General features: G+C 37.3%; 1 protein-coding gene across 2 annotated transcripts in view; it reads right to left on the bottom strand.

Moving 5' to 3' along the window:
• Positions 1 to 26618, bottom strand: part of PTPRR (protein tyrosine phosphatase receptor type R) — a 328064-nt gene that overhangs the window by 121037 nt on the left and 180409 nt on the right. For both annotated transcript variants that reach the window (XM_056130658.1, XM_056130659.1), the window contains 4 exons: positions 24943 to 25056; positions 21894 to 22049; positions 13882 to 13992; positions 3837 to 4099 (listed from right to left, as the gene is read on the bottom strand). In XM_056130658.1, the coding sequence (XP_055986633.1) occupies positions 3837 to 4099; positions 13882 to 13992; positions 21894 to 22049; positions 24943 to 25056 (644 nt within the window). The remainder of the gene's footprint in view (positions 1 to 3836; positions 4100 to 13881; positions 13993 to 21893; positions 22050 to 24942; positions 25057 to 26618) is intronic.

The following is a 26618-nucleotide window of genomic DNA, read 5'->3' as shown; positions in this document are numbered from 1 at the left end:
GCAGACTACTAAGAAAGTGCCTCAAACCCAAATCTATCTTTCTGATGGAATTCTGTTTTTGTGTTTTGGATCACACTTAGTGGTGTTCAGCTCTTGCTCCTGACTCTCCTGGCTCAGTGCTTAGGAGTCATTCTTGGTGGTTTTGAAAGGACCATATGCAATTCTATGAATAGAATGAAAGCCAGATTCATGAAAGGTAAGCATTTGAATCCTTGTACTATCTCTCCCACCCCTCCGAAGGAATTCTGAAATGAAAAGAAAGTTAATATGGGAGTCTAATAGCAATCACCTAAGAACTAAACATAATACCTTGGAGGCAAGGAGGAGAGAGTTTCAAGAAAGGTGAGTAGATTTTAAGGCTAGATGTGGACAGAAATAAAACACGCTTTGAGTTTGGTGACTAGACCAAGCTTTCTGAAAGTGTATAAGAGGAACAGTAAAATGGAAACTTGAAGATCAATGAAGCAGTAAACTTCTTGAAAGGAAAAGTTCTTCCAAGATACTTACCAACAGGGAAGTATCCTGAAAGTTTGAATTGTTTCAACTGCCAATTGAAAAAATTGTTTTCCCCCTTTGATACAGAATAGCACCCTGATTTCTAGGTAAGAGGATTGTATTAACAAAGAAGACATGATTAATAATGGAGGAGGAGGGGCTTGAGCCATTGCACAGTGGGTAGGGCATTTGCCTTGCACGCAGCTGACCCGGGTTCGATTTGCAGAATCCTATATGGTCCTCGAAGCACCGCCAGGAGTAATTACTGAGTGCAAAGCCAGGAATAACCCCTGAGCATCACCAGGTATGATCCAAAAAGCAAAAAAAAAAAATGGAGGAGGAAAGCTGATGGAGTAAGCAATTAGGGTTAAGCAAGAATAATCTGGAGTGATTATAGAGAGATTTAATTTCTCCAACTCTGAGATAAAAATAAAAGTGGAAAGTGAGTTGAGGGTACAGGACGCTTAGTGACTGGTGGACAGGGAATTCAATTATATACTCACTCTGCTAGAGTACCACATGTGGATCATAAAGACAAGTAAGTAACCATCCCTGTACTCTCATTTTTAGTCACTTCATCTAAATGAATTGATGGATATTTAGCCTTATGATCTTTGAAATAAAAGCATGCCTGGCCTTGAAACACAAAGGGCAGGATGCCAGGAAGAGACACTCTTGGAGGACATCACCATAACCATTGCTTAGAATAGGTGGTGTATGGTGATAATAGGACTTAGAATGACTTTCAGCCAGTTTTATCAGCTCTAAATCATCTAGAGCCAACATACCCCTAATAATGTAATAATGTGCATTAGGGAAGAGCTCTCTTGCCACTCCTCCCTGGGAACATGTTTATTTGAATGAAAATAAAATGCATAAAACTGATTTGAATCATAAAAGTGGCAGAAAGTGAAGGAAGTGAAAAAGTCAACCCCTTTATATTTAAGAAAAGGAACAGGAGACTCAAACAGGTGAATTCAGGCCTCACTTGAGGCCACACCCTCTAGGGGTGGACACCTCACTCTGGAACCTTCTCTGCTGATGCTGGGGGAGCCTTTTGGAGGAAGCACTAATTGTCTCTACCTTTCCAGTCTGCAACTCTGTCAGCAGTCCTGGGATCCAAATAAGTGATTGTTACTTGGAGGAACCTAGGACCCTCTGAAAATCAAGAAGCATTAGGGTGGGGGCTGGGGTGGAGGAAAGGCGGACCGTTTGATTACTCACTCTTGTTGTCCATTTCTTATGGAAAAATATCCTCCCTTTTAAGGACTTTGAATTACGACAATAAATTCCTTTCTTTTCGCTTCACTTATTGTTCTCTGATAATACTTTCCAGGAAATTGAACTACTAGTTTCAGCAGTTCTTAAAGCTGTAAACTCTATTTTCTAAAGATAAGAATGTGGTGTTAAAGAAAATAATTATCAACATTTATATGTACATAAAGATGTTTTTTGTGCTTGATTTTGAAACCTAAGGCAAAAAAAGATAGTGGTAGAAAATGGATATGTAAGAAAACATAAGTAGAATGAGACTGTGAATGTGTTTTCAGAACTTGTTAATTTCTTCATTACTCTGAAATGCCCTGTTGAAGATAATCAAAATCATATTTTAAATATAAACATGATGATGGGGCTCTGATCTAGTTCAGCATTTATGGAAAACAGTACAGAGACTTATCAAAAGATTATAAGTAAAACTGCCATATGATTCAATAACTCTACTCTTTGGCATATATCCCCAGAGCAAAAACACTCCACTAATTTGAAAAGATATTTGTATACCTATGTTCATTGTAGCACTAATATCTAGAAACAGGAGCTGGATAAGATAATGGGTACAGTGCTTGTCTTGCATGCAGCTGACACAGGTTTGATCCCTGGCACCACATATGGTCCACTGAGCACCACCAGGAATGATCCCTGAATGCAGAGTTAGAAGTAAACCTGGATGTGGGCCAACTTCCATGCCTCTGTCCCCTCACCTCTAAATCTGGAAACAAACTGCATGCCCTACACCAAATGAGTTGGTAAGGAAATTGTAGAATACATACGCAATGAAATACTACATAGTGATAAGAAAAGATGAAATTTTGCATTTCACTACAAGTTGCATAGAAGTAGAAAGTGCCTGTCATATTAAGCAATATAACTCAGAAGTAGAAAGATTGGGAATGATCTCACTCATGTGTAGAGTGTAAAAAACAAGGGAATAGACAATGGCGCACCCTCCCCCCCCCAAAAAAACCCCACCCCTTAAAGCCCTTAGATTCTGCCAACAGAATTGAGTTTCCAATCAGAAAGGAGCTGGGAGAGGTGCTGAGGAGGAAGAAAGAGATAAGAGATAGAGCAGATGAGAAGGGAACCAGCAACAGTGGGGAGGATTATTGACATTTTGGTAGTCAGTGGGGTACAGTAACATTGTATGTCTAAAGCATAAATATCAAATCTATGGTAAATCCTGTTATCTTAATACAAAAATATATAAACTCAAAGTTTTGTGTTTTAAGAAGTATCATGGGAAAACTTTAATATTTTGGGTGAAGCAAAAAATTGTTTCCTATTCATTTAATTTTATATATTCTTATTTTCAAACACTGAATTTGCTTTGAGTAGGAAAGTATCAATATAATAAACACCTCCCAAAGACAGGAAGGCAACAAAAGATGTTGTCATGGATCTGTAGATGGTCTATGCTTGTTATGGGCTTGCTTTGTTTAATAAAACATTAATTTGTAGAATGAACTTCTACCTTACTCAACAGAATTGGGGCTTTGTTGGAAACTATCCTATTATTCCCAGTCCTCCTAGCTAAGGGCGTTTTGGTGACAGACAATAGTGTTAAGTGAGGTCACTGCTTGCACAAAACATTTTGTTTTGTTTTGGTTTTTGGGCCACACCTGGCAATGCTCATGGGCTACTCCTGCCTCTGCACTAAGGAATTACTCCCAGCAGTGCTCCGGAACCATATGGGGTGCTGGGGATCAAACCCTTGTCTGTCAGCTGCTTGCAAGGCAAGTGCTTTCCAAGCTGTGTTATCGCTCTGGCTCCGTACAAAGCGTTCTGTGTTTGTAGAAACCGACCTGTAGTTGAGACTGTCCTTGATTTGGGACTACCCAGCATAACAGCATCAGATCTAACCAAAAGATTTCTTTTCGTAAACAGCTAGACTTTTGAAGGAGACAGGAAAAACTATGTCCTCTGGTTTCCATTTGGTGGTAAGTAATTCTATCTATATCTAATTCTATCTAATATACAATCATTTTTTTAGTTCTCTCATTTTCTGTCAAGTTAATACTCTTTTAAAATATATGACATGCATGGAATACAGAGAAATATCCTACCTCTCCTGCAGTCCTATGGGTTTCATTTTGAAAGGAGAAGGGCAGGCAGAAGTGGTAGCTTTGATCTCAGGAGTGTATCGGCCTTGTGTGTCCACCACAACATTCAGCACCTTCGGGGCCTGCTCAGGCTGGACCATACTGTTGACTGTCTTAGCCTCAGTCTGTCCGGGTTGCACCGCAATGGGCGACAGATGGATCTCCTGATTTTTCTCTTTGTCTTGTCTCAAGGAAAGCTGAAATTTTTCTTTTAATCTGTAAAGAACCTATAGAAGGAAACGTAGGTGTCCTCTTACATTTTTTTTTCTGTACCCAGAAGCAAAGTAAGATCTTCATTCCACCCTAGCAGGCACACAAAAATAAAGTTCTAATGATAATACAATATGCAAAACTTTTATGTTGACATTCCAGTTTTGCGGCCTGAAGCCATTTCTCAAAAGGATAGAACAGCTATTTCTAGCTATGGTACGCATACATATTGTGTGTGTGTGTGTGTGTGTGTGTGTGTGTATGTGTGTGTGTGTTGTCATGTGTGAATAATTTCTTTATGAGTAAATTCTTTATAAATATGAGTATATCCTTTAAAAGCACAACTTTGAGTAATTTAATGAAATTCTAAACGCTATTTGTAAGCTTTTACTTAAAGTGCCTGAAATAGAAGGTATTCAAAAGGGATAGTCAAAAATATGGACATTTACAGCAACAGAGATTTGTGTTCCATAGAACATGTAGGAAGAATCTATCAAAAATATTAATGAAAGAATATTACACTTTGAGTTATATAGTTATGCTGTAGACATTATCATGGTTTATGTTGAATAATACCTGTATGAGTCATATTAACCTCAGTTACTTGGAATATGTGGAAAAATTAACTTTGGGCATCTAATCAAGAAAACTTTGGATAACCAGAACTATCTTTCTTACTTTTCCTAATTTATTTTACAACCATCTTTATTGAGGTTTTATGACTTATGTTGTCCTTAATGATGATCTTATGCATACATCATTCCAATACTACATCTACTGCCATGGCGCCCACTTATTTCCATGGATGTCCCAACGCCCCTCCCTCACCCCCAAACTCAGTTCTATGGACCAGCTCTCCAGGTTGGTTACTTTAGGTCACTAGTTGCTCTTTTACTGTGTATCTTTATATCATTGAAAAATCCTAAGTGCACCTTCCTCCAACCTTGGATCTTTCTGTGGAATGCCTAATGCATTTAGAAGGTGGTAGGATCTTTACTTTGGAAATTTTACAACAATTGGACTGAATTTGCTGGGACATTTCGTGGACCAAATTGGGAGAGAAAAATATTTGTCTTTATTATCCTCAGGCTTCTCTTCTATTAATTTTATTCATTTTTTTCTTTTGGGTCATCTTCTAAGCAGGGCTCAGTAGACTCTGGATCTCTTCCCCTGTTTATTATGGGACAATTTTATGCAAAGGCCCAAAATGAGTTACTGCTCAGGCCCTGCAGTGTGGAGGTTTACCTGGGCCACCTCTGCTGTGCTTGGGGCCTCCACAGCTGCACCCAGTAATGCTTGATGCTTGGGGCAGCATGTGGTTCCAGGGATGGAGCCAGGGACGGCTTCAAGCAACATACTTACCTTCAGCTCTGCATTTTCTCTGGTCCCCACCCTTTCCTTTTTATACTGTCTCCTTCCTTTAGCCATTTATTTAGCTTTTTTTTTTTCCATTTCGAGGGGATGTAACTTGCATACAAGCTTATATAAATCTAAGGTGCATAGTGTAATATTTTATTGCTTTCTCTTCTGGTGCTAACCCCTCTATTCCAGTTCCTTCAGAAACTAGATGTCCTCATGCTACATGTCAGTTCACTTTCTTATAATCCAAAAACTTTTTATTACTGGTGGTATTCATTGGCTCAGTTACAGTAAAGCTAAGTCTTACATTTTTGAAGAAAATGGATTCTAAATGTGCTCATGACAAATGGTCTAGTGCAAGAAATAAAGAGGTCTAATATTTAGTGACAAGTTTTCTTACTCATAGCTTTCACAAGCCATAGGGCAGAAAATTCTGAAGATGAATTCAGGAGTGATTTTTAAAAAATGGTTATTTACTTGCTCTTTTTATTTTTTTAATTGAATCACAGTGAGATATACAGATATATGGATGTTCATGCTTTGGTTTCAGTTTCAGTTATATAATGTTTCAATACTCATCCCTTCACCAGTGCACATTTTCCATCACCATTGTCCCATTCCCATCCTGCACTCTTTTCTCCCTCTCACCCCAACCTACCTGCCTCTGTGGCAGGCACTTTTCTTCTGTCTGTCTGTCTGTCTATCTCTATTTCTCTCCTTTGGGGCATTATGGTTTGCAATACATTTACTGAAAGATTTTCATGTAAATCCCTTTACCTATCTCATACTCAGTTCTTATCCAGAGTTATCATTTTTTACTATAATTGTCATACTGGTCCCTTCCCTATCCTAACTCTCCTTTGCCCTTTTTCATAACTTACTGCTTCTCTTCTTTTTTTTCATATCCCTCACAAACTATTTTGCCCCCCAGTCTGCAAAAACAAAACTATAACACCACCACCCTAGAAATATCAGTAGGATATCATATGAGTTCAGCCACCAACACTATACAATTTAAGGTGGAATAGATTTCCATTTTAAAAAAAAACATTTCAAGCAACTTATTTTCTTGAATAATAAAAGAAACAAACATAGCAGTATCTTCAGTGTGTGTTTAAAAGAAGATAAAGAAGATAAATATGTTGTGTCTTCTAAGCTCTTCACTTCTTAATGAAATATTTGCCTGCCTGTTTACACTTAGATTTAGATGAAGGATATTTAAAAATTGAAAATGATAAAGTCAAAGAAATGTGGAACTTCTCCATAAGTCTCAACAGGTCATTTTATGATTTTATTAGTGCAAAATAAGGTCTTGGCCAAAGTCCTTCTTTACTTTTCCCAAGTTTATTATGTCCCTGCTAGGAGCCTTTGCCATATCGTTTATGCTAATGTGTTTATGTAATCTTTGGGTAGAGGCCAACTTTTTAATCTATGTAATATATGATCTACACCTTTAGTTAGGAAAAGGCAGAACTTGAAGAACACATACTGTTTTATACATTGAGATGTGCTCAAAAAAGAGTTTAAACTTTCTGAATGAACCTGGGAATACTTGAAGAGGCTGTTACTGTGTAAAAGGGCTGAGGTTATGTAATCAAGTGATTAAATTAATCTTGAAAGTAGTGATCTCTACAGGGGACATATGACAGTATCTGCAGTCTTGTTTGGTTGTCATTCTGGCTTGTGTGCTGGGTGAATTGGTTCTAGCAGAGATGCTGCTAAATATTCTACAAAGCACTAAATAGATTGCTTCTTCTCCTACACAATTACCTACTGTGTCACAGTGTGGTTATTGAACAACTGGTATAAGAGATCTTAAAAATTATTTGGTATATGAAAGCTGGAGAGATAGTACAGTAGATAGGGTGCTTGCTTTGCACACAGCGTGGGTTTGATCCTGGTCCCCGAGCCTACCAGGAGTGATCTTTGAGCATAGCCAGGATTAAGTTTTGAGACAGGTGGGTGTGGTCCCACCCCCAATAAACAAAAACATTTGATATAATCGTCTCATATTTAAAGCCTGAATGATGGCACAATTAACAAAAAATTTGGAAAAAAGTTTAAAACAGATTTTATGATCAGGATTATATGACTGCCTATGAAATCCCAGATTTTCCAAGGGGGTCAAAGGTGAAAACTGCATAAGCAAGGGGAATGGTATGAGGCAATGGGCCAACGGATAGGACAAGGGTGAGGAGGTAGGGGTGCGGGCCCCAGGAAGGAAACGAAATTGGAAGAAGACCCTGGTGGAAAATACTTTGAGCAACTCTGATCTAGAATATAGATTTTCTTTCTTCAGCTCTGTTGTCACCCAACTCTTCTTTTTCTTCTAATCCTTCTTCATATTCTTGTCCCAATCTCTTAAATCCTCCGGGAAAGTGTGTTGAAGTTTTCTCTGTGTGGATTGAGGTCTGGGATATTCAGATTTCTCTTGTGAAGATGCACTTGGTTTCAAAGGACAACTTAAAGACTCACCATAATATTGGAAAACCAATGTTTTCATTTGAAAGCTTAAGTTTTGAAAAGCAATAAAGTGATTTAATCACTTGAAATAGGAAAAGAGGAAAGAATATTGAATGACAGGACTAAGACAAAGTATAGTAAAAGTGAAAAACAGTAGCCTGAAAAAGAGAACCAGAGAAACACAAACATGACGGCAATCAAAACCCTATATAAGGCTACAGTGTAGTCTATACCTTCATGAAAAAAAAATCACAAATGGTGCATTTAAAATTAGTGTTATGTATCAAACATATTTCTGTAAGAAGTCTCATATGTAGACAAAAACATTTGTTTTAGCTAAAATATGTTCAAATTTTAAGATGATGCCACCAACCAATAGTCAATAGCTGTGACTGTTCTTTTCAGGGGGTGGTTGTGCAGGTGATGGGCAATGCTTGACAGTGCTCAGGGCTTACTCCTGGCTCCCGCTCAGGGATAATTCCTGGAAATGCTCACAGGGACCATATGTGGTGCTGAGAATCAAACAGGGGCAGGCTGCAGGCCAGGCAAGTGCCTTAAGCCCTGTACTTTCTCTCTGACTCATGTTATTTATAGTATTGTACTGTTCTCAAAGAGTTCATTCATTCCTTTCTTTGAGTTGAAAAGACATAAATCAATTGCTATTATATTCCAGGAACAGGACACTGTGGATGCAAAGAGAACATACCACCTGGCGTTCTGGGAACTCACAGACTGCCAGAACAGACTAATGTGCAAAAATTACTTATAGAGTAAAATTAAAATAAAAATAATTATGTATAGAGTATAAGATACTCGATGCAAAAATAGAGATGGGCTTACAGAAAGCATGGTATGGTATATGTTCATCAGTTTTATGTGGATGAATGCAGGCAATCTCATCTGTTACTGGGCACCTTGTAGCAAGAAACAGACATTCGCAGATAAGAGTAATAGGAATGAAAGAAACCATAGTTTGACTCCCTTGTACAACCCCAAGTTTCAATCCATATTTGTCTGCATTGAAATTCTAGCCCCACCTGTTTCTGCCCATGACCCACTCACCATTGTCATCAAGTCATTTATTTATTTATCTACTCCAAATTTAGGTTTTTCTCATCAGAATGACTAGGAAGTTAAAATACATTCCATGTGTATGTATGCATACAGTCAAGAGTTGATAATACTGTGATGCATATTTTAAAATGTGTGAAGGAACTAGGTCTTAAGTTGAATTTTCTTATCAGAACACCAAATAATAATAAACAGAAGGTTGGAGGAAACCTTCAGAGTCATTGGATATGTTGATGTGGTGATGAGTTCACAATTGAATATTTATTTCCAAACTCATCAAGTTGTATACATTAAATAATAAATTCTTTTGTATGTCAGTCACACTTTAATAAAGCTGTTTAAAAATACATTAAGCCAGTCAGGGAGCTAGTACAGGTATTAGGATGCACGTTCTGCATTTGTCTGATGATGTTCGATACTCAGCACCACGTGATCTCCTGAAAATCCCCAAAGCCCTAGTTCTTCAGACCACAGCACCCCGTCCCCAGGCCATTACACAGAACTGCTAGCCAGATCTCAATTTGAGTGACCCTGCATCCTCTGAGCACAACGTGGGACTCTGTGCCTGAATTCCCAGCAAAAAATTTCACTAAGTGTATAGAACCAGGTAGTAAATTTAGTACTACTACGTGTGTTGAAATAAAAGAAAGTAACTACTATGACTGCCATTATTGTTTAGTTATGAAGAGGGTTGTATTCTTAGCTAAATGGTTTCTTTATTAATCAGAAAAGATGAATACTAGCTTATTAGATAATGATATTAATTTGAGTTAGATGCCTACTTTAGAAAATTGTTCTGTGCCTAATAATTCCAGCTAGGAAATTAGTCTCAGTTCTCTGGGTCCTAGAGATTACAAGTAACCAATGGGAAGGACTACTTATGTCCACCTTTGACATATATTTTCTGCATGATGCTCAGGCTCCCAGCGGTTATCCCATATAAGACTTCTTGTGACAGCTCCCAGGACAGTAACCAGAGAAACTTTTTGTATGACATATGAATGGCTGATCCATGGATAAAACTTGCTAGAGCTTTTACTGACCCACACAGCTGTTTTTTGTGTTTGCTGGAATTGCTTTCCTGAAGCAATCAGTCTTGCAGACATATCTACCTTTCAAAAATACTTTTGCACTTGTTAATAAACCTCTAAGTACTTTTAACGATCTAATTTAGATGATAAATGGTGTTCTTTTTGTTATTTGTTCTAGCTTAAGAACTAATTCTTCTTAGTAATAAATTCCTCCATCTAAAACAGACTGAATGGATTGGAAGTTGCCCACACATTTTTTCTTGGAAAATTGTATTCGTCTATTTGTCTCTCTACCCACTCTACATTCACATTTGAGAGGTGCTAAATAAGTCACACATTTGAAAATATCATGCGTGTCTAATTTTATGCCTGGCAATGATTTTTATTTTATTTTAAGGAAAGTAAACAATATGCCACATTTCAAAAAATTTGCCAAGCCTTATGTTATTGTTATACAGCACACATAATCCTCATCAAAGCAATTTACCTATATAATTTCATAATAAAGCCACATGATTTTCATTTCTATGGTACATAGGAATGCTGGACACAAATAATGGCATTTGATCTTTCATAAATATAAGGATTTCCAGAGGGGAAATTCTCAATATCTTTTCCTCGTCATGGAATCAAGAAAATTATGGGCAACAAACCAGAATATGTATGTTTGTGAATCAGAGTTCCATCTTAAAAAAGTGAAAATAATAAACCCACATAATTTTCTTTTTATATTTCCATCACCAATTCTGTTCTAAGCTACTCTCCTCTTCTCATCATGTGAATATGATAGTGTCCTGCTTCACATCACCCCATTTTGATCCAAGCAGAGAACCACCAGCAAAAAACATGATTTTTTAAGTTCATACATCAGATCACATCAAAGCTCTGCTTAAAGTATTTGGCTTCTGCCTTTCTCCATGAACCCAGAGATACTGAGCTGATTCCTGACCTCAGCTGTTCTACCTCTCCATTTTCTCTGCCAACATATAAAACATGAAAATGTCTCAGATTGCTTTCTTCCACTCACTCACTCACTGTTTTGCTCATCTCTCTATGGCACTTAATGCTATTTTAAAAAAATAAATACATCCTTTCAGCAAAATTTTAGATTTATATAAAAAGTGAACACAGAGTTTTTATTTACACCTTATTTTCTGAATAATTTATCATATTAGTAACACCTTCTAAAATGTGATACATTTGATATCACTGACCTGCCAGTGTTGATTTATTATAATGAAGTGGTCTGTAGTCTAGATTAGGACTCTTCCTTTATATTGTACATTGTATGAATTTGGCAGATCCATAATGCCATATATTTTTCCAGTCTCAAACAATTCAAATAATTCAATCAAATACTTCCGCTACTCCAAGATCTGTTCCATTCCACCTACTTATTCTCTTTTTCTCAAATTCTGGGAATCTTATATAAATTCTTACTCTTCCCATAGTGTTGCCTCATCTAGAATGTCATATAATTATAATTATACAATATGTGCACTGTTTGATTAAAAATATTTTCAATTTTTTGGGGTGGCCACATATGGCAATGCTTGGGGCTTGTTCCTGACTCTGCACCCCTGGGTCATTCCTGGAGGTTCTTAGGGGACCATAAGTCATGCCAGAGATTTAATCTGAGCCAGCCAAGTGGAGGGCAAGCACCGTACCTATATCTTTCTGGCTCCTTCACTGTTTGATTTTTCAAAATAGTAAATTCTTGTTTGAATATTTGGTGGTGCTCAGGGGTTACTCGTGGCTCTGTACTCAGGAATTTCTCCTGATAGTGCAAAGGGGACCACATGGGGTGTCGGGGATCAAATCCAGGTCAGTGGTATGCAAGATACCTGTTATATTATCATTCCGGCCCCATGTTTGCATTCTTTCTTGAGTTTAAGCCACACTCATGAGAATAAGACCATATCTATCTTGTTCTCTCTTTTCTCCATAGTGCCAAGCATAGGCACCATGGATTGTCTCAACAGATCGTTATTGTGGATGGAATCAATGGATCAATCTACCTACCAACCCAGTAGAGAGTAATCACCTAAACTTTCAAAACAATCTTTTAAAAAAAATTTTATAGGAAGTTTAGAATAGATTTATTTGGTTTCTGAATTTTGCATTTTATTTTGGATTGGATGGTTGAGGGTGTGTCAATCACATGTCTTTTGGTACACACTATGCCACATAGAGATACATTCAGTCCTGTTGAATAAGTAGATGCTCCCTGAGTTAGAAATGCAAAATCAGCAACTTATCTTAACATGTTAATAAGAAGCTCTTCCGTGCCCACCCCTGCCCTTTAACTCTCTGAGGAATCTGCTTTCTCATCTTATTCCTTTAATCCTCGCTTTTGCACCTCTGAATCTTATTCATATATCTCATGAACAATTTCCATATTTATTCCTTTCTATCCATTTCTCTTTTCCCCTCCTCTTATTCTTTTTACCTCTGTGAAGCAGAAGAACCCCCTAACTGTGCCTGACAGAAGAAAGACTCAAGGTTTTTTGCATAAAGGAAAAGAACCACATACATTAAAGTGCAATTAGCCACAACAAAGAACCACACACTCTAAAACACTAAGGCATATCTGGATATCTCTGTCATAATTTCCATGAAACCACCAACTTTTTCCCATCAAACTTCTTTTCCTTCATCTCTACCATTTGGTATGTACTAATTTTCGTACTTCGTCCTTATTCTTCTGTTTATTATGTCATGATTTTAAAAGAAATATTTTCTGACACCTGGACCATAGGATATGTTGCTAAAGTCATTATGATGCAAAGTTAAGGGTTCTCTCACGGTTTCTTGTATTTCAGATAGCAAGAAAATTGCCCCTCTTAACCATATCCAACACTGTCACTGTTTCATATATGTCAACTTTAAACCTACTTAGCCTTTGTTTTTCAAAACTGAGACCTAATCTAACATACACCCCATCCCAGCAGGGGGAGCACTGCTGAACCAAATCCAGTACGATATTTAGCAACAGTGTTGCTTACAGAAAGAGTAAAAAGCATGATGTGTTTTTTTTGGGGGGGTGGGGGTGGGGGGATATTTAAAAATTGAGAAAGAAATATTTTAATAACAACATTAAAAAGAACATAGCAGATAGTGAAATATATTAAGCCCATTTGTAAACTTCTAAGATGTTACAGTAGATTTTTATAAATAATTAGGAATCTTTTTATTCTATCTGAGCTGCAACTCTATTCATTCAATAGCAATCAGCATTGTTTAGTTTAGTGAACTTAAAATTCATTTTGCATTTAAGTTTTCAAAGAAATTTGACATAGATATAAAGACTGCAGCTACAGTTTGCAATGTACAGAGCTATTTGCAGTGTGTACTTTTATGTTAACAAATTAATTGGTAGTGAATTGTTTAATATAGAGCCTATAATTATCTTCTTATCATGCCCAGAATTCACAGACTTCAATCCTTTTTAAAATAAGGAAAGGAATCATTCTTCCAGGAATAAACTTGGACATATTTCCTTCTAAAAAATTTCTTGAGTTCCTAAAAGAGGATATAACAAGAGAAATAAAGCCCAAAGTATTCCCAGGAGACTATAATGACTTTGGGGCTTTCTGTGACCTTGGTCAATCACTTTCTAAAGCTTCATTCTTAGGGTGATCAAGTTACTAAAAGCTTCAGTACCATTACAACCTTATTCTGCAGTAAGAACCTATGATTCTGTAGATTTTCATTTAACTATCACTCTGCTGAAAGATACGAAATATTTCCAGTCTAACAGAATCACAGTCTTGCCTCTGCACCCAGTTTTGCAAAAACATTCATTTGAATGGCAAGGTGCCCAGTAACATTAAGCAGTGGACTTAGCAAAAGATAAAACACAGAAAGAAACTTACCATTAAACATGTTACTATAATCACAAAGATGCTGAGAAAAATGACAACAGCATAGAATCCTTCTTTGCTCCAGATTTTGTCCGCTTCATGCTGCCCTTGTAAAACATTTTTCTTTAAAAAAGCAAAAGAGAAAGTCCGACGTTAAGCCAGCCCTTGGAGACGGGGCGTTCTTATCAGACACTAAAGCATATTTTTAGCTTGATTCCATTCAGTGGAGTGGAGCACACCTACATCCCTCGCTGCCAGAGCTGCTTCTCAAACTGCTCTAAGACAGGGGGCTGCTGCGGTCCCTCCACACAGCCAGATCATTTCGCTCCTGGACCAGAGCACGCGTGCCGGCCACAGCAGCTCCACGTCCCGGGCTTCCTAAATACGTCCCTGAGATTCTGAAAACGACCTGGTGTGTAGGTAAAAGAATCCTGTCCTTTTCGGTGTGGAGGCAGTTTAGGAAGCTTTCTTTACTCTATTTTAAATCTCGTCTCCTCCCACAACTCCAACATCCTGGTCTCCGTGCTGCTCTTAACTTTTAAACAAAAGTGAAACAGGTGCAAATCAAACCTCCCGCGGCACGAGTTAACGGAGCGGCAATGTCAGGACCATCTCATTCATTCTTTAAAAAAAAATAACAACACCTTTCTATTTTATTAATCGTACTATTCAGTGTGGTTAATTTTGTTAAAATTGGAACAGAATATTACCTTAGTGACATTCTATTTTATCTAATAGGGAATACCCTCCCCTCTTCCCCCAATCTAGAATGATTTTGAATTAACAGGTGAAATAAATACTTATATGTTCAATTATTATTATTATTATTATTATTATTAGATGATGATGATGATGATGATGATGATGATGATGATACTAAGTATACTCTCAGGGGGTAGAGAAGAGTCTAGAATAAGCTCCGACTAAGATGTGAATGAGTGTTTTGGTTTTACTTCATTCATTCTTTTAAAAAAAGGCTCACATCAGGGGCCAGAGCGATAGCACAGTGGGTAGTGCGTTTGCCTTGCATGCCGTGGACCCGGCTTCGATCCCCAGTATCCCATATGGTCCCCCAAGCACCGCCAGGAGTAATTCCTGAATGCAAAACCAGGAGTAGCCACTGAGCATTGCTGGGCGTGACCCAAAAAGAAAAGAAAACAAAACAAAAAACCAAACCAAAACAAAAGGCACATCAGTATGGTGAGGCTAAAATGAGACTTTTAGTGGTGTATTTGATGTGGTCTGTATGCCTGCTTATTTTCAAGGGTGCATACTGAAGTATATATGCTATCACGCATTCTTATTTCAATTTAAAAAATACATCTACTAAAGTTTTAGGTTGCAATTAAATTGTTTTGGTGTTTGTTTTACATTTTTGAGTTTGCTTTGTTTTTTGAGCCTACTTAGCAGTGCTCAGGCATTACTCCTGGCACAGTTTTTGGTAGAGAGTTACCTCCCAGTCGTGTCTGGGAGACCATGTGTATCCTTCCAGAGGAAAGCACCTACTCCAGTCCTCAGAGTGATTTCCCCGCACCAGAATGAAATGAAGCTTTATACTTTAGTGAAATTTATAGATTTATAATTTAAGAAACCTTCACTTGAAATAAAATGTTCCACAACTAGGAAAAAATATAAAAGCTAAATCAAGTCAAATGTTTCCACTCATCTAAAATTTCATTTTGTCAGTCTTTTTCTCTTTTAATGAGAATACTTGTCTCTTCTTGGAAATCATCTCCAAAATTTAAGAAAGTTTTGAGCAACAAGACATTAAGTAATAAAAAGTCATATAGAAACTGGTCTTGGAGAATAAGATTATATTTGGCATTCTCGCAAGGAGTCCCAGCTTAACATAATCATTGGGATAACTTTAGCCAATACCATATGGAACAAAAGTGCCACCTACTTCATTTTTATCAACACAAATAACCATGAGAATAATAAGTCACTGTTTTCTCAGAACATAAAAATAAAAAGACAGCAATTCTTGAACTAAAATTGTCTTGGGTGGTATCTACATTTTGAAATATTTGCTAATTGTTATTTTTATTTTTTATCACACTCAACAGTACTCTGGTCTTACTCCAGACTCTGTGTTCAGGGACCACTCCTGGTGATACTCAAGGGACCATAGGTTTGCATATGCCTATGTACCAGGCTAGGACTTTACCCTCTATATTTTCTCTTTGCATCCCTTTGCTCAGTTTTAAGCTCTTTTGGGAAATAAAATAGATACAACACTTAAAATCTAGATATAAAATTTGCATTGAAAAATAGTTTTGTGAAAACTTTTACCCAGGAACTCAAGTAAGTATTGGTGGGAAGTTAATAGAAAATAAAGTCTCAGGATTCAATTGTGATTAGAAACTTATTGGGGAGATTTACATTGCTTCACTTAGTAGAGCCTCCACTTCCTTTATAAATCACTGATAAGCTCCCTTTGATGCCTTCCTACCTTCTAAGACACACAAATTCAACATTACGAAAGATGGCTTAGAGTTACATTATAAAAAATGTAAATGGAATATTGATGAATAATCTGAAATTTCTGGGTAAAATGACTAGAGATCAAGTACCCTAGTGGAAAGGAAACTTTAGGTTCTGGTAATGCCTCATCTCTTGCTCTTGGACCTCAAATAGGGCATCTTTCATTCCAGTGTCTCTTAGCTGGAAACTAAGAGGAAAGAAACTATTTGTAGAAATTGGGGATGAATATGGAAATTAGGGTGTGTTTATTTTTGGGGGAAAGGCAACTAAATAGCATCTACTGCTTCCTAAAAAAGCCAACTAGCTAAGCCATCAAGTAGGAAGCATAAACTTGTCAAATTAAAGTATGAGGATCTGAGCTTTAGTTCCTGTAAAATTTGGATAAAAGGGGTGGTTATGTGGGTGGCAAGAGATTTTTGTGTTTCTAACCTGAATTTGCTTCATTTCTTTTTCCTGCTATAGACCCACACGTCCTGGAATACCAACATGTTCCTTTCTGCTATAGACAAACCTGTTTTGTTTTCTTTCTTAACCAAAGCAGTGATGATGAAAGAATTAATCTCCCACTCTCTGCTCCCCTACCCCCAGTTAGAAAGAAATGTTTTGAACCCCTAGAACTTAGTCACTGCACTTTCTTGGTAAATAGATTTCCTTCTGAGTCATGCTATTCCTGCTGAGCACTACTATATTTGTACAGAGATATGGAAAACTTGATAAGGGCAGGGCAATAAGTGGAAAAGTTTGTAGTTTCAGATCCCACAAACCAAAAGATTATGATTTACAGGAGTCTCTACTACAACAATTAGCAGAAGGCTTGATGTTTTAATATTGGTTAGGAAACTAAAGGTTCAGTGATTTGGAGGCTCCCTGGCCAGGTCAAGCAAATGCCACGGAATCTTTATTTTTATTTTGTTGACACATTGCACTTTGACTTGGTGGATTTGTTTAGTTTTATTATTCTATGCTAGGGTAGTTTACTGTACGGACAACAATGGTTTACATATGTTCTGTTTAATAATTTTATTCATGAAATGTCAAAAATTTATTTTATTTAAAAAAATTATGATCATATATAGGGAAGGACTCCAAACAGCAGGAGGAAGGAGACAGAGGCTTTAGGAAATACATTTCTTTAGGATCACTTAAGCACACAGAACAAAAAATGAAGTGACAATGTTATAAATTATTGGGTTATTTGACTCAGATAAAAGAAGTGTTTCCTACAACAATATGCTTTTGTTAGATTAATGCCACATTTTCACTGAGTAAAACAAAAGTAGACAATTTGGTTTGAATAATTGGACATACATTAACACTGATGGTGTTCTCCTGGGCATGATGTGCCTAACTCTGTGATTCTGGAGATAATTGATTAACGCTCCTAATTTGAAGGAATAATCACTAAATTTATAGATTATAGTTTTTGGGCTGGAGTGATAGCACAGTGGGTAGGGCATTTGCCTTGCATGCTGCCAACCCAAGTTCAATTACTTCATCCCTCTTGGAGAGCCCGGCAAGCTACTGAGAGTATCACACCCGCACAGCAGAGCCTGACAAGCTACCGGTGGTGTATTCGATATGCCAAAATAGTCTCATAATGGAGTCGTTACTGGTGCCTGCTCGAGCAAATTGATGAATAATGGGAGGACAGTGCAGTTTATTTTTAGCTGGCATGGTAAATATTCCATAGAAGAAACAGATTGCACATTGAATTGCTTTTTAACTTGCTAACTTCCTCTTTTGTAATGTATCTGTAAAGGGAAGTAATTTGCACTCAAACAACAATGAAATTCTAAATCTTTTTTTTCCCAATACCAATGCAGAACATATTGTTTCAACAAGATATTTACTTACCATCATAAAATTTTTTAAAATAGAAGCAAAAATAATAAATTTAGTTTTATTTCCCTTAGATCTAACTTATTAGGAAAGAGGAAATCTAGTTTTATCTTTATGAGAGTCTTACAATAAAATAATTTTGCATGCTTCAAATATTCTAGGTACAACATAAAAATATATAAAAGAAACAAAACAACTTGTCCCAAGAAACTTAGATTTGAAATCTAAACAGATAATAAACAAAAATGATTCTCTACTTGGCATTTTTCTTTGTTTCCCCAAGAGTCACTTGTGATTTGAAAAAAATCAAGCAAATAAAGAAGTGGTATAAACAAAACACAACTTTCTCTGAAAATAACCAGTATAAATTTAGAAATAGATGTTTTGAGCTATTTTTACAATGATTTAGTGCTCAGGAGTCAGCAGAGCAAAAGGGAGTGCTGGGGTTTGAACTCAGGACCTTATACATGCTAGGCATGTGGTCTGTCACTTTAACTACATCCTTGACCCCTCAGCAATGGATTTTTGTTGTTGTTGTTGTTTGTTTTTAACCCAGGTAGAGACAGAAATCCTGAACTCCAATATTCTTTATTTTGGTTGTAAATATTTTCCATAATGCAGCTAAGACTTTTGGATAAAAATACTAATAAAGGAAGGAAGCATAAACTCTTTTCAAACATTAACTGCAATAATTAACTATAAGGGAAACTAATCTTCAAATATTAATTGCAATAATTAACTATAATGGAAACTTACAGAATACCACTGAACAACTATATATATATATATATATATATATTGCTTTTTGGGTCACACCTGGCGATGCACAGGGGTTACTCCTGGCTCTGCACTCAGGAATCACCCCGGGCAGTGCTCAGGGGACCATATGGGATGCTGGGAATCGAACCTGGGTTGGCCATGTGCAAGGCAAATGCCCTACCCGTGCTGTGCTATTGCTCCAGCCCCTGAACAACTTTAAACAATTATCAGCAAATGTTTTTGCAGTCCTTTAGACTGGATCCGAGGATTCCCATGAGGGCTTATGCAGAATGCAGATGGCCTTGTTCCTAAGCTCCCCCCACCTGCCTTTAGAGCTTCAGGTAAGGGGGCAAAAGGGCTCAAACATCCATTTATCTTTGAGTAAATATTCCCTATATTTAGTGAAAATATCACCTAAGTTCTTACAATATTTCCCAAATTTCCTAGCTTTCTTGAGTCCTGGAATCTCATAAGAAAGCATGACATTGGACTACTAAAAACACTTTCCATTCAAGTACAGTATAAAACATGTAGAAACTCTGGCCTAATAGTTGTGTGACAGACTGACAGGTTAACTTTCCCATCTCGACTGAGTTGGGCTATATTGGAGGACCCCCTCAAATACTATAGTGTAACTATTTCCTTTCCCACCTCAAATACTACTAGTTTCTTTTCTACGGTGACGTTTGCTCCGTTACCAAATCTGGATGATTTGTGGAATTGCTATATCCTTAAAGCCTTCACAACAATATTTAAATTCAAAATTAGACAATAGGAAGAAATATTTATATTATTTCCAGACGGATCTTGAAACCTAGCAGTTGTAAAGATGTATCAACACATGTGATCCCCAGAATCACATATGGTATCCTGAGCCCCACCAAGATTGATTCCTAGCATAAAGCCATAAGTAAGCCCTGAGCACTACTGGGTGAGGGTCCCAAACCAAAAAACAAACCAAACCAAACCAAACAACATGTGATTAAGAATGGATAAGAAAAAAAACAGTGTGGGTGTATTAAGGTTCCTATTGCATTTGGGGTTGCTGAAACATAAACTAGTCAGGTGGGTTTTCAACTCTACAAAGTCCAATGCACAAAGGACCATGCAGCAAGTAAAAATTCCAGACTTGAACAGGGAACACAAGTGGCAGAGCACATGTCTAGCAAGTGTGAGGTCCTGGGTCAATTCCAAGCACCATACTGGATCCCCTGCTCCCAGCATTTCTGGGTGTGGCCCGGGTAGTCCCTGAGTACCATGAGACCTGAGTACCCAGTCATCAGGCCTGTACTTTTGGGCTGAGTATTGTCAGAAGTGACGCTCCCCGTTCCCATCACTGCTGGGGTAACCCTTATTAACTAAATGAAATGAACTCTTGGCTCTAGAGTACTTGGGCAGCCAAAAGAGAATCCTGATATTAGAAGAATGTGACTTGATTTGCTTTTAGAAATATTGCTCTGGTGACAAGAGAGAGAATACGCATAGTGATGGTGGGAGGAAGAGAGTGGTGCAGTGGGGAATAAAATAGAAGCTCAGTGGAGGCTATTGTCACAGTTATGGTTCAATGATAAAATATATTTTCTTTCTTTTAATCCAACCTGCATTCAAATTATATTTGTTTGTTTTCTAAATTATGTGTGGACTTCGACTGTCACTGTCACTGTCCTCCCCTTGTTCATCGATTTGCTCCAGTGGGCCCAGTAACGTCTCCATTGTGACAATTGTTACTATGTTTGGCATATTGAGTACCTCATGGGTAGCTTGCCAGGCTTTGCCGTGCGGGCAAGATACTCTTGGTAGCTTGCCGGGCTCTCCAAGAGGGGCGCAGGAATCGAACCTGGGTTGGCCAAGTCGGCTGCATGCAAGGCAAACGCCTTACCCACTATGCTATTGCTCAAACCCATGGACTTCGACATATATTAAAATTTTAAGTTCAAACTTCAAGTCTATCAAGACAGAGACCGTTATCATTATTACTTTTTCACTAAATCACTTTTACACATAAAGAAACTGAGGTCCAGACAGGGCAACAGTAATAAATTTAGTGTCTTAACCTTGCAGTCTTAATCTCTTTAAATTACCTGTCATTTTATGTTCTGTTCTGGGATTAAAATTGTCTTCTACCAAAACTTTTCATATCACCTCTACAAAATTTGTTGAAATGAGAGGTAGTTGTTTTTTGCTACAAAGGGGCTTAAGTTTTTAGATTTTAAGCATTACTTTATTCCTCACTACCTTTGTTAATTTGATAGTCACTTAGTTTCATATGGCCTTTACTTTTTGTATCCATAAAATGTTCACAAATATTCTTTCAAGGTCTGATTCTATGATTCTGGAGTTTTCATCACATATGCCTAGGATGATGATCTTTCTAGCCAGCTCAAGTGGGATGGAGTAGAAGTGAAAAAGGAAGAACTGAATTCATTCACAGTGAGGATGATGGAAGTGCTAGGGAAATTTTAAAATGTGCTAAATTTGGGAAACACTATGAAGAAAATATTCACAATTCTTAAGATTGGATTCCTCAGTAAAGGAAGAATCACATTTAAAATTCCCTTCAACATTTTGGGGAAAGAGGAATATCTGATGACCATTTTGACAAGGGCAACATATAATATGTCTGTTGAAGATGTGAGAGAGTTTTTACTCAGTTAGCAAATTGATGCAAAATGGTCTTTTATTCTTGACAATTTGCTGCATAAGTAAAAATAAAGACCACTAAAATTTTGAAAAGGGAAGTGTCAAGAAAGAAAAACATTGATGTGAAAATGAACATCCTTAAGGAATAAACACAAACAGTATGAAGATCTGAGAACTCTGATCCTTAGGGAGAGTTTTATTATCAAACAACATAGTGAACAGCTTTTATTTCTAAGCTCTTCGGGGTTGGGTCATCATGCTACAGTAACGGAAAAATTTTATACAAGTGTCTTTATACATACCTCAGGGGAGACTTCTATAATTCCAAACTGAGATAAACTTTGATGCAGAACATTGATATTAAGTGAACGCAGCACTTCCTCGGGTGGCAGGGGATCAGAGACGCCTCCTTTTTGATTTATGGGGGATACATATAACTCAACACTGTTCTTTTTTTCCTAGTAAAAGCAGAATCATCACACCTGTTAGTAGACATTTTACAAAAACTTGGAATTTTTAAAAATCCTCCCTCTAGTACCATTAAAGAAAATTAGAATCCTAGGTTCCTAAAAGGCATCTTGGATATCATCTTTATTTGTTATTCTCTGTTATACACCATATTACTAATCAAAAGTCTGAAATATTCAATCTTCTTTCAATTAGCTGACACCTAAAGATCTGTCATTTCTATTTCACTGGGTATTGTTATGTTTTATTTCTATACTGTAATTTTGAAATATATTATTTTGACTTCTTTAGGGAATTATGCCTCAAAAGACATTTTGAAGCCAGGTGAATTAAATAAATCTTGATGTAACAGTACAACTATGAGGTGCCATTTTTTCATATATTTTTCTTGGAACTTGTAGTATGTAAAGAAGGTTGAACTACCTAAAACGGGTGATTTTAGAAGATGCTAGATAATGCTTCACTGGTTCTGTTTTACATACAAATATGTCACACCTGCTAAATTGATTTGTTATAAGGAGCGATAGCACAGCGGTAGGGCGTTCGCCTTACAAGCAGCCAACATGGCCGACCCGAGTTCGATTCCTCCGCCCCTCTCTGAGAGCCCGGCAAGCTACCGAGAGTATTCGATATGCCAGACACAGTAACAACAAAGTCTCCAATGGAGACGTTACTGGGCCCGCTCGAGCAAATCGACGATCAACGGGAGGGCCTTTACCTTTACCTTTACCTTTACCTATAAATGCTTATTTTCAACAGTGTCATCACCATTTCCTGCTAGTAATATCTGATCACTGAAATGGAGAGAGGTTTTCTTACTCTAAGTACCAAGATGCCACATGTAAACACAAAACAAACATCACACAACAATGGCATTGCCATTGATGCTCTTTTTTACAATTTACACAATGCACTTTTACAAGGGAATCTTTTTTTATTCTTTGCCGTTTGCTATGTTAATTTCTGTCATGCTAGAAAAGTTTCTTTTAATGCAATTAATCAGAAGTTCACTGAACTATGAAAAAAAAGACTATCAACACATTAACTGAGGGGGTGGGAATAACATTTCAGTGTTTGCAGGGAAAAACAGATGCATAAACATAGTACACTAGTGATCTGAAACATGTTTATAATAAGGCAATGGTTTGTGGCCTAATAACAGTAATAAGAAGAGAGCACTTTTTTTGTGCTTTAATGGTTCTTTAAGTCTGTTAATCTCATTTAATGCTCAACATATCCCTAGGAAATGAGTATTATGGTTATCTCGAGTTTGTAAATGAAGAAACACAAATAGCTTGCTGAAAGTCACATAGCTGGTAAACGGTGAAGACGGAAAATGACTAAGCTAGAAATGGAGTGTGGTTCTGTCTGTTTCCAAAGCACATGTTATTAATCATATTATTCTGCTGCTTCAGGTATGATTACAACTTTTCCTTAGAACTGCTTCGAGAAATAGATAAAACTGCAAACATTCTCCAAGAATATGCTTACTTTTCTTGGGTCTGACAAATCCTTCTTTATTTTTGCAAAAAGCTGTTATTTACAGTAAATCTATGCACAGAAAAGTATATCTAAGGTATCTAAACATATATACAAAGATCTGCAACTAAGACATCTGTTGTACCTAAATCTTTTCACTTAAGCAAGCTTTACCCTGCATATAAATAATTATTCACCATTTCAAATATTGGGGATTATTGTTTTCCTTCTTCCATAGAATTGAGTTACACAAGTATTTTTGGGTCAAAAGCATGTAGATTTTGCAAATTAGGTCACTCAACTCACAAAATAAAAATTATTAGAAGAAGGGGAACATACCCTCTCCTTACAGAAAAATGAAACAAAACTCCAGAACTGAAAGAAAAAGCAAAATTTTCTCTAGAGCTGGGAATGTGGCTGTTGATGCAGCAGAAAGCTGAGCTCTAGCAGAACACAAGGATTCAAAGCAAGGAGGATGCTCCGAGTTTCCACTGCAGTGGAAATGAAGAACAATTTTAAACCTGTAAGAGCATTTCAAAGGCCTCTTTCAGAGGAACTTTAGGTAATTAGCTTTTTACAAAGGGAAAATCATATAAGTCGAATTTCCCTTGCTTTGCCTTTGCTCACACCCACCTTTCTTTCAATGCAGAGGGGAACATGGGTTGGATGACATCAAGATTCCCAAACACTGAGGAAAGGGTGGAAAGAAAGGATGTGGATGATTGATTGCTAGTTCTAAAGTGGAGCTTATGAAAATAACCTTACGTAGAGCTAGCTTATTTCCATCCCAGGCATCACTGACATTTTCTCTTGGATTTTTTAGAACAACCTACCCTTACATTCATTTGATTGTGCTCCTCAAGAACCTGTTCCTCTTTATTCTTTGCTCAAAATCCTCTGCTTTGTGCAAATTCTGGGACCCTTCACTCTACTAATAAGCTCAAAGGGATTTTGGTAGATGCTGTCTGGAGACAGGGTCTGAACTGAGAGAAAAGGCTTCTGTTCTAAGGAACCATCTGGAGAGTGGTATCAGCTTGGTGAGACTAGTATGTTGAGCCCATATGTTTGTACCACCAGGATGGTTAGATTTGCCCTCTGAGTGAAATCACAAACTTTTCCTGTAAGAGGTCAGCTAGTCCATATTTTTGACTTCAACTGAGCCAAACAATCTGTTGCAACTACTCAACGCTTTCACTGTAGCGTGAATAAAGTCATAGACAATATGCAAGCGTGTGGGTGTGGTTCATTGGGATAGTTTTTTTAAAAACAAAAACAGGTGGTATGCCAGATATGGCTCATGGCCGCAGGATGATAGCACGGGTACTCTTTATTACTCCCGCTCATAAATTTCCTTTATAAAGATCAAAGCGTGTACTCTGAGAATGTGAAATGCAGGCATCTTACAATAAGACGATTGATGTGCACTTGCTGGGGTAAAAGTCCCAACGCTGCTGCCACTCCTTGGCGGAAAATCCGTAGCAAGGTTATGTTCAACTTATTTACATCCATCTGCAATGTCTAAAACATAAAGGAGAACAATACAAGTTAGAATAAGTCTTTAGACTAGGACCTTTAATTCCTGATTGATGATTGACTATAACAATTTCTGACTTTGACAGATTTACTCTTTTGATTTTTTTATTACATCTTTTTTTTTTTTTTTGGTTTTTGGGTGACACCCGGCAGTACACAGGGTTTACTCTTGGCTCATGCACTCAGGAATTACTCCTGGTGGTGCTCGGGGAACCGTATGGGATGCTGGGAATCGAACCCGGGTAGGCCGTGTGCAAGGAAAACACCCTACATACTGTGCTATTGCTCCAGCCCCACTTTGTTACATTTTCTTTTTCTTTTTGGGTCACACCCGATGATGCTCAGGGGTTATTCCTGGCTCTTTGCTCAGGAATTACTCCTGGCGGTGCTCGGGGGACCATATGGGATGTTGGGAATCGAACCCTGGTAAGCCGTGTGCAAGGCAAATGTCCCACCTGCTGTGTTTTCACTCCAGCCCCACTTTATTACATTTCTAATGGAAGTAAAACTATAGTATATTTTACGTGAAATTTTCAGTGGTGTTGGTTAAAAAGATGTTACATCATACAATAATGCAATATTGTTAGTTATAATAACAATGTAAATGAATGACCAATTCATTAGGAAAATGCTGTAATGTGTGTTTTTTTATTTGCTTTAGTCTAAATCTGGATTGTGGAATGAAATAAGTAGCCAAGTAAGTTTTAACAAATCAATACTTAGGACATCTGTAATTTGTGTTCAGACACAATCACAAAAGATGTTGCTGTACAAGTTCATAGTCACAAACTGTAGTTTCTCCAGCTAGTGATAGGCTGGGGTAAAAGAAAGAAGTATAGTACTATATTTTCAAACTTTGATAAAGAAGCCAGTGATAATGATGATTTGACCTAAGACATCACCATTCCTCAGTCTTTCTTCACTTGTGGATTGGTACCAATCCATAGGTAAAAAAAATTCTTACTGTTTAAACAAATACTTAATTTTCAGCTTTGTTTTGGAAAAAGGTAGAATGTTAAAAGAATTCCTGAAACAAATAAAATTATGAGATTAAAGTCATAGACTAAATTTAAGCCATTTACCTTTTAAGGACATTTAAACCAGGAACCAGAATAATTGCAGTTTGAAAAATGCATCATAAATCATTTGAGTTGGATACTTCAGAAGGTAGGAAAACAATCTCTAGCTATTTCTTGAATGTTTTCAAACAAATATTTCACTTGACTATCACAGGTGGTTGAAGGCCACAGTACCATTTATTTGGTTACGTGAAGCAAGCAGTCTCTGTCACACTTCTCAAGGAAGGAGGGAGATTGCCTCCATTATACTTTCTGGGTATGGAATATCATGCACTTAAGGCAAGTATTCCTAGACAGTTTTCACCTGGTTTATTTTCTGAGACAGCATCAAGAATAGTGTTGTTATAGACCAAACATGATTGCCACTCATTGCCTATTTTGCAAATCACAACACCCAAAGGGAGAGAGAACAAAAGGGAATGCCCTGCCACAGATGCAGGATGGGATGGGGGGATGGGGGAGTGGGAG

This window comes from Sorex fumeus, unplaced genomic scaffold, assembly GCF_029834395.1.
Source record: "Sorex fumeus unplaced genomic scaffold, SorFum_2.1 ptg000081l, whole genome shotgun sequence".
Classification (NCBI taxonomy): Eukaryota; Metazoa; Chordata; class Mammalia; order Eulipotyphla; family Soricidae; genus Sorex; species Sorex fumeus.
This window is presented reverse-complemented; position numbering and strand designations above follow the sequence as displayed.